General features: G+C 42.3%; 1 protein-coding gene across 2 annotated transcripts in view; it reads left to right on the top strand.

Moving 5' to 3' along the window:
• TM9SF4 (transmembrane 9 superfamily member 4) overlaps positions 1–9,485 on the top strand; it is a 53,163-nt gene that overhangs the window by 1,250 nt on the left and 42,428 nt on the right. Inside the window, exon 1 of one of the 2 annotated variants that reach the window (XM_042980664.1) lies at positions 219–241. The exons of the other annotated variant lie outside the window; for it this stretch is intronic. Within the exon in view, the coding sequence (XP_042836598.1) occupies positions 239–241 (3 nt within the window). The 5' untranslated portion in view covers positions 219–238. Of the gene's footprint in view, positions 1–218; positions 242–9,485 lie in introns of those variants that run through there. 2 annotated transcript variants of the gene reach the window in all.

The raw sequence follows: 9,485 nt of genomic DNA, 5'->3' as shown, positions 1-9,485 counted from the left end.
GAAGTCACTTCATCCAGAGCGATTTTCTAGGTCTTCCTGTATGTTGCTTCCTCAGCAGATAATTTCATCCTGAGAGTAAATGCAAAGGAAGACAGAAAAAAAGGAGCTGACATTTAACTTCAGCAAAAAAAAAAAAAAAAAAAAAAAAGAAAAAAAGAAAAAAGAAAAAAAAGAAAGAAAGACAGACAGACAGACAAGATTCTTGTGTAAATTCTTTGGTGTTGGTTTTCTCCAAACAATGGTATGTTAATGGCTGACAATGAGTTTCCCTCCTGTTAACCAATTGGTAACATCCTTTTTGTTTAATGAGGGATTCCTTATTTAGAACCTCAGAGGTCAGGTAAAAGATTTCATAGCCTTGCTTGATTTCTGTGGTTTCAGACTTCAGTTTAAACCACAAGTGGTGTGTTGAAACTGATTTTTCTCTGGACTATGTTCAAAACAAGAATGGTGTAAGAATGTAACAGAAAAAGTCACACCCTCCTTTGCCCGAGGGGAAAAGTTCAATAAAGTGGCATTTATCACATTGCACTGGGGAAGTTCCTGCCCTGTTCAGAGGTTTTTAAAGAGGTAATAAGTTAGCAATACGTATTTCTGGCACACATTGACTTAATAAATATATGAGTGCCTGCTCTGTGGCAGGAACTAGGGATGTAGTTGTGAATTCGAGGGTCAAGATCCCCCACCCTTGCGGAGCTTTTCTAGTCCGAGGAGAGGAGACAGGCAGTGAACCAGTGAACAGGTAGATGAATGACATAAGGTCAGATTGTGATAAATGCTGTGGAGACAGCAAGGTAAAGTGATAGTGTTTAGGGGCGATGGGGTGATGCAACCACTTTGGAGTAAATGGTCAGAGAAGTCTTTTCAGAGGTGATGTGAGTTGAGACCTGACTGACAAGAGGGAACCAGCATAATGCAAAGAATGTTCCAGGCAAAGAAAATGGCAAGCATAAAGGACCAGCGTGGGAAAGAGCTTGGTATATTTGAGGAACACAGAAGGCTGGAGGGGCTGAAGCATGGTGAGGGGTGGGGGTGGGAGAGAATGATGCAAAATGAAACTGGAGAGGCAAGAGCAGCTGTGTTTCTAGAAGCACGCCTATCATTGCAGTGGATTGTAGTCTACAGTTTGTAGTCTGTGGGCTGCATTTTGAAATAGACTGTTCTATTAGGGTGCTTCCCTTTCCCACCCCTCCAGAACATTCCATTTGGGGAGCCGGCTTGTTTTCAGCCTGCAGGGAAACCATGAAAAGGAGTTGGGATTTTATTCTAAGTTCGGTGAAAAGCACGGTCAGTGATTTGGTGTTTGTCACATCACTTGGGAGTATCGTCCTGTGCTTTCATGGTGTATAGAGTAACTGATTTTAAGCTGAAGTTGTAATGTATACAGTGACTCACAGAGGCCAGTTTAAAGGGTGCACATGAGAAACTTCATGTTTGACGCAATAGTGAAAATGAGTGGAAGCAAGTGTATTACAGAGGGACGTGCATAACAGGGCAGAGTGGGGTCACAGATAGACTTGAGTTTGGTCTGTGTCAAGCGTTTATTACACGGAAGTCAGAACAGTCCCCACACCCTTGTATAATTAATGTTTCACAACCAGTGGGGATGGAGGTGTGTGGATGTGCTCTGGGGGTGTATGGGTTTCTGTGGTAAGTCATACAACTAAAGAGGAACCAAGCTAGTGGATTCATTGACCATGGGAACAGGCTGGGTTTTGGGTTTGTCCTTTTGTTTTGAAAGTTAGGGTTATGGGTGCAAGTTGCTAGAGACGTTTTATGGAATTTTCCCTCCCTCCCTTTTCTTGGTGAATGGCTCTTCTTCCTCAGGGGTTGGGCTGCCACCTCTCAGGTCTGTGTTTGCACAGTGGGTGTTTCCTAAAGCTGCAGGGCAAGACTTCTCCCACCATAGCAGTGGATGGCTGATGTAAATGGAAGTTCTGTCAGTTTCCTGCTTTCCTAGTACCCTGGATTTAGAGGACTTTATAAAGTAGATACTGAGTTGTTCTACCTGGGTCTTGGGTGAGAGGCAGGCCCATATCTCATTCTTGCTGGAATTACTGAGCATATGAAATATGTTTTGGGAAATATTTTGGTAGCATTTGGAAAATGTCCACTGAGTACATTTGTAGGCACCTCAGGAGTGTGGAGACCTCCAGTTGGAGAATAAAACTGTACTTCTCTCACGTGTATCATGGTTCATACGATCTGGATTTTATCGTTTTCCTTTCTTTATTGGATATAATTCATATACCATTAAATTCACCCTTTTGAAGTGGCAGTTTAGTGGTTTTCCATATATTCACAAACTTGTGCAATCCTCACTACCATTGATTTCTAGAACATTTCATCACCCCAAAAAGAAATGCTTTTGTAGTCACTTCCCACTCCTCTGTCCCTGTCAACCACTAATCTGCTTTTTATCTGTATAAGATTTGCCTACTCTGGACAATTCCTGTAACTGGAGTCATAGAATATGTGGCGCTTTTTTTTTTTTTAACATAGTATAATGTTTTCAAAGATCATCCATGTTGTAGCATGTATCAGTATCTGATTCCTTTTTGTGGCTGAATAATGTTCCACTGTGTGGATAGACCACATTTTGTTTATCCTTTCATCTGTTGATGGACGCTGGGACTTTTGGCTGTTGTGAAGAACGTGGCAGTGAACATTTATGTGCATATATATGTTTTTGTGCAAACACATATTTTCAGTTTTTTGGGTGTACACCTAGGAGTGGAATTGCTAGGTCAGTTCACAGTGTTTTGAAGTTATTTGGGTTTGATCCAGTCCAGAAACAGGGGAATGGGCCGAATGACCACAAGCTTCATTTGGACAGATGGAGGCAGTGTAGCCAACTACCCCCATCCCAGCAGTTCCAGTCAGAAGCACACGAACTGTTTTTAATGGCTAAATCTGGATGGTAGAGGGCTGGACTGCAGGAGGCCTGGACTCTGCCAACAGTCCCATGTGTGGGAAAGTTGCTGTTTTGTCCGGGCCTCGCGTGTGGCTTGGTATCTGCTCATTGAGAACAGAGCCCTGGAGCCCGAGTCAGCAGTCTGGGCTTAGTCCCAGCACTGACACGGATCCACTCTGTGGCCTGAGGCAAGTCACTTTGGCGTTTTTTTTGGTTTGTTTCCACAAATGTCATACGTGAGATTAAAGTTTGGACTTAATGGTTTCAAAATTTCAGGTTGAAAATTCTGTACTTCAGAATACTCAAATTTAAGTGTTTTTTTCCCCCCTTGATCATAGTGTCTGTAGTCTTTCCCAGCTGCTGTCTACTGGGTGTGCTGCCTCTTTGATCTCTCCAGTTGCCCTACCTGGTATGGATTGGATTCCACAGGAGCCGCTGTGTCCTTGGAGTTAAGGTGCCGACCCCAGGCCCTGGTTCCGATGTGTTTCTCTGAGGAGTCCCTTTAAAGGAGCACCTTAATCCTCTCAGGAAGTACAGAGGAGACTGAGACAACATTAAGTTGCCTCTTGGTTTCTTTTTTACAACTTGGACAAAAGTTCTCCTTTGATCTTGGCATTAAAGAAACAGGTCACAGAATGCTGGAGAAGGTTGAGTTTTGATCTCTGGGCACTGGCAGGAAGGTGGGAAGGACCCAGGATGAGCAGGGCCATCTGGCCACGGACGAATGATAGCCACCTACCACCCCCCAACCTGCTTTGATCCCTGAACCATTTGCTGACACTAGTGTTTCCCAAATGGGGCACTGTTGGGGACACCCAGGACTTCTCAGTTCCATCTCCGTCCTCCTCATTGCTTCCTTCTCTGCCTTCCTAACATGATTTCTCACCTATGCCTGAGCATTAAACTGACAGGCCTCCCACGGTTTGAAATCCTGAGGTTTTGTATTCAGAGGATATGCTTAGTGCTACTAAAAAACAAAATCAAATCATAAGTTGGAACTGAATTCTTAAGCCGGTTTAGAAGGGAGTGTGGGTGCCCTGGCAAGTCACTTAACATCTTCGGGCCTTACTTTCTACTCGTGGTACGTTAGATGCTATAAATTTCGCAGTCCATGGGCCACATCTTCATGTGGACTTGATTTGGGGTGGGTTTTTTTTTTTAATTTGTTTTGTTTTGTTTTGACTGGCACAGGCTTAAAATTTTTTGAGTTGGTTGCCAAAACATTTCATAATTGGGAGATTTCACATTTAAAAGCTTCTAGGTTTTCATTTTCTCTTGAGAATTTGGGCCCAGATTCCCTGTCAAGGGCGTTCCCCATATGGGGCCCAGCTCACCAATCCTCGGTGCCCTCCTGTGTTACTCTTGAGCAGCCTCACCGTTTAGGTCACGTGCATAGTCCCACTAAGTGTTTAAATTTGCAACCCCTGAATAAGTTGGTCTCTTTATAAGGTGTGTCCTACTCTGACATTCTGATTCAAAAGCTATCAAAGGTTTGTAGTAACCACCTATGTGACCTGACTTTAAGAGAAAAATTTCTACTCACATGATATTTCAGTTGATAAACCATATGCCCATCCACTATTCCATATAATCCTTACAAAAGTCCATTTTACAGGTGAAGAAACTAAGCCTTGGTCTAAGGACCTGGGCTAGAATCTGACACTGTGATTGATTTCATAACTTTGGGCAAGCTGTTTTTTAAACTTCAATTGCCATTTTTAAAATCTTTGTGTGTGTGTTTAAAAAAAATACATATATATACACATGTATGTACACATTTATCATTGTAACTTTAAAAAAAATTTTTTAATGTTTATTTTTTGAGAGAGAACGAGCAGGAGAGGGGCAGAGAAAGAAGGGGACAGAGGATCTGAAGCAGGCTTTGCACTGACAGCAGAGAACCCGATGAGGGGATGTGAGGGGATGAGGGGCTCAGGAGATCCTATCATTGTAATTTTTTTAAAGTACACAGTTCAGTGGCATCAATTACATTCACATTGTTGTGCAACACTCATCACCATCCATCTTCAGAACTTGATATCATCCCATACTGAATCAGTTTCCTGATTTAAAAAAAAAATTTTTTTTTAACGTTTATTTTTGAGAGAGAGAGAGAGAGCGAGCACGAGCAGGGGTAGGGGTAGAGAGAGAGGGAAACACAGAATCCAAAGCAGGCTCCAGGCTCTGAGCTGTCAGCGCTGAGCCCGGTGTGGGGCTCAAACCCACGAACTGTGAGATCATGACCTGAGCCAAAGTCGGATGCTTAACCGACTGAGCCACCCCGGTGCCCCCAGTTTCCTGATTTTTAAAACGAGAATGATACTGTCCTCAAAGGATTGATGTAATGATTAAATAGAATATGAGATGAGAGTGCCTAGCACAAAAAGAGCTCTCTGTAATTTTTCAGTTCCAAGGTTTGAAGTCTTCCAGAGGGGAACCATTTAAGCCTGTTGGTTCAACTAACTGAGCGTTCTTTTATAAATGCCCAAAGGGGAGAGGGAAGGTGAGTGCATTTCTTGTGTTTTATTTCTGCACTTTATGGCCTGAAGGTTTAGGCCTGGTTGTCTGTTGCTTGGTGAGGGTAGTTATTATTTTCACTTGGACTCTTGCACAGCTGGCTGTGGGTTTTCCCAACTCCCAAAGAACAGCTTTGAGTCTTTTATGTATCTGCTCAACAGCAACTCTGTATCTATGAGCTCTGAAATAAAGGCTACATTTTCAGAGCCTCCTGTGGCTAATTTGGTTCTCCCTCCTCCCTTTTTCTTTTTCCTCTATTAGTTCTTTAGCTCCATGGGGGCTGCTTGGTAAGTGGTCCTAAGCTGTCATTAGCCATCTTGCATGTGTGGTTGAATTCTTAGGGAGCTTTAACTGATTGGGTAATTGATTTCAGTTCATTGTTGGCAAATTGTGCCCCAAAGCCGTTTTCTTTTTCTTTATTTTTTTCTTAATCTGGGGAGCAGTTACTACATGATCTTAAAATGGTGACTGTATCTTTGAGAAGGAAATGAAAGAGTCTAGCTTACAGTTCAGGAAGGTGCTGCTTTTGCAGCAGGAGAGGTGTGGAATAAGAACCAGAAAAGCTGTTCAGACAGGCCAGACTCGATCACTGGGGTGATGCTATTTATGGGAAAGAAGACTGCAAGGCAGGGGGCTCCAGAAGTGAGAATGTTAACTTATGGCTACAGAGAAGTATGAGTGAATGAACTAATTTTTAAATTTTTTTTTTTTAACGTTTATTTATTTTTGAGACAGAGAGAGACAGAGCATGAACGGGGGAGGGTCAGAGAGAGGGAGACACAGAATCTGAAACAGGCTCCAGGCTGTGAGCTGTCAGCACAGAGCCCGACGCGGGGCTCGAACTCACGGACCGCGAGATCATGACCCGAGCTGAAGTCGGCCGCCTAACTGAGCCACCCAGGCGCCCCCTAATTTTTAGTTCGTAGGGGGAAGAAACTATTTTCCTTGGAAGAAGTTAATTGTTCACACCTTTCAAACTGGGTGGAGCAAATTTTAGGAGGAAAGGGGTACTTTTTAGTCCTACCAGTTCTTCATTGGGCTCTTGGGAGAGATTTTTCTGCCTGCCCAACCCCCCAAGAATAAAATAGGTAGGGAGGGCAAGACCTTGATTCTTGGGTCTCTTGAGCTTTATAACTTTCCAGGTCACCCATATCTTTGCCAGTGATGGCGTGTTAGATTACACCATGAAGGGCTTCTAGATTGCTATCGCCTTGTTTCTTGACGCGCTACCTTTGCTGCCTCGTGACTTGGAAACCGAGTAAAGCAAAATAATGTTGAATGGGCTGGTTCACATGTTAGGACTCCCTCCCACTCCTTTCTTGGCTCTGAACAGACATTTGCTAACTACTTAATTGGCTTTTCATAGTGAACCACACACGGAAGTTGCTATGACGATAGTTAAAAGTTACAGGAAGGTACAAAGGAATTTCCTAAAAAGCAGGTATTTTGCTACTTCCTAATTTCCTTACAGAAATGAACTGTGGATCAAACATCCTCTATCAGGTTGTCTGGGCTGCAGCAACAACGAAGTCAAAGAGTCAGAAAAAGTCGGAATGGTAACAAGTACAAGGGTCTTATCTCTGGGACCGGTGAACTTCTAGGCCTGGAGTCATATATCAGATTGTGTTTTGGAGTGTGTTTTCTGGGAACAGGTTCTAGATCCTTCTTTCTTTTTCTTTTTTTAATTGAAATATAGTTGACGCACGTGTTGTATTCGTTTCAGGCACACAACATTGGTTGTTAACTCTAGTCGTTATGCTCTGCTTGCCATCTGTCACCATACCACACTGTTCCAGTATCATTGACTGCTTCTCTATGCTGTACCTTTCATCCCAGTGACTTAGAAGAGTTTCAGAGGGGTCTGCAGTACTCTCCGCAAGATTAAGGATTACTGATCTTGTTTGGTTACTCACACATCTTTGTGCAGGAGCCATGCTAATCGCCGTTATCGTTCCAGTTCTAATTAGTACATGCGCTGCTGAAGCCAGCACTGGTTACTCCTGCATCTGTTGCCAGAATCCCCTCTGCACCGTCCTTGCCTTCTAGCCCCCGTTTTCTGTACATCTTCAGAGGAATTTGCCCAGGTGTTTTCAGAGGCAACCCATTTCCTTCCCCTTCTTAAAATGTAAATATTTATTTTGAATATGGGTGATCCATGGACCTGGAAAACAGGGTAAATAAGTTATCAATGAAAAAGTCACACAGCTACCCTCCTAGTCCATTCGTCAGGGGTACATAGTCTTTGATGAAAAAAGAAAAGTTCCTTTAGAACATTTTTGTACACATAAAAATCTCTAAGAAAACTTTTTATTATAACAAGTGTTCAACATGTACAAAAGAAGAAGACACGGCGTAAGGAGCCCCCATATCCCATCACTCAGCTTCAACAACTGCCATTCTATTGCCAGACTTGTTCCCTCTGTGCCTCCCTTGAGCTGGTTATTTTTTTCTTCAGGTTTATAAGGGTGTCATTTAACACCATAAAATGACTGATGTTAAGTGTAGAATTCAGTAAGTTTTAGCGAATGTATAGACTTGTGCAATCGTCATCACAATGACACAAAGTTTTGGAACATTTCTGTCACCCCAGCAGGCTCCCTTCCAGCCAAGGGGATGACACTTGGAGACCACCCCTGCTCGAACACCAGCCCGCCACTGATCTTTCTGTCTCTAGATTTGCCTTTCTTGGGCATTTCGCATAAGGGAATCATATACCATATAGACTTGCATTTGGCTTCATTAACCTAGCGTAATGTTTATGGAGTTCATCGGTGTTGCAACATGAATTGGTAGTTCCCTCATTTCTGTTACTGAATGGTATTCCATTGAGTGACTACTACATTTTATTTCTCCATTCACCAATTGATGGTGTTTGGATTGTCAACTTTGGACTTTGTGATTGAAGCTGTTAGAACATTCATGTACAAGTCTTTTTTTTTTCTTTTTTTTTAATGTTTATTTACTCATTTTGAAAGAGAAAGAGCACGAGTGGGGGAGGAGCAGAGAGAGAGAATCCCAAGCAGGCTTTGCCCTGCCAGTGGCAGAGGGCTCCATCTCACAAATCATGAGATAGTGACTTGAGCCGAAATCAAGAGTTGGAGGCTTAACTGACTGAGCCACCCGGGTGCCCCCATGTACTAGTCTTTGTATGGACTACTGTTTCCTCTTCTCTTGGGTAAATGCCTAGGATTGGAGCTGCTGAATAGTATACTAGGTTTATGTTTAGCTTTTTAAAGACACTGCCAAACTTTCCCATGGCTGTACCATGTTACACGCTCATCAGTATATGAGAGTTCCAGTTTCTCCCCATCTTCGTCCACACTTGTTATTGTCTGTTTTTGAGGTTAGCCATTCTTAGGGATGTGTGGTCTACCTCATTGTGGTTTTGGTTTGCATTTCCCTAAAGACAAATGATATTGAACATCTTCTCATGTACTTATTAGCCTTTCCTACATCTTTGGTGAAATGTATATACAGATCTATTGCCTATTTTTATTTATTTATTTATTTATTTATTTATTTAAAAAAATTTTTTTTAACATTTTTATTTTTGAGACAGGGAGAGACAGAGCATGAACAGGAGAGGGTCAGAGAGAGGGAGACACAGAATCCGAAGCTGGCTCCAGGCTCTGAGCTGTCAGCACAGAGCCCGACCCCGGGCTCGAACTCATGGACCGCGAGATCATAACCAACTGAGCCACCCAGGCGCCCCCTAGTGCCTATTTTTAAATTGGGTTGTTTGTCTTATCATTAAGTTATAAGAATTCCTTATATATTCTAGATACAAGTCTTCTATCAGATATGTGATTTAGAAAGATTTTTCTTCTTGTCTGTGACCTTTCGTTTTCTTTTTTTTTTTCAAATTTTTCAAATTTGAAGTATAGTTGACCTACAGTGTATTCATTTCAATTGTACAGAATGGTGATATTTTATATACATAATGAAATGCTCACCACTATAAGTGTAGTTACGTTTGTCACCATACAAAGTTATTACAGTACTATTGACTGTATTCCCTATGCTGTGCTTTACATCCCCATGACTTATTTGTTTT

The sequence above is a fragment of the Panthera tigris genome, chromosome A3 (assembly GCF_018350195.1).
Source record: "Panthera tigris isolate Pti1 chromosome A3, P.tigris_Pti1_mat1.1, whole genome shotgun sequence".
NCBI lineage: Eukaryota > Metazoa > Chordata > Mammalia > Carnivora > Felidae > Panthera > Panthera tigris.
The sequence above is the reverse complement of the archived record's forward strand: the minus strand, read 5'-3'. Positions and strand labels throughout refer to the sequence as shown.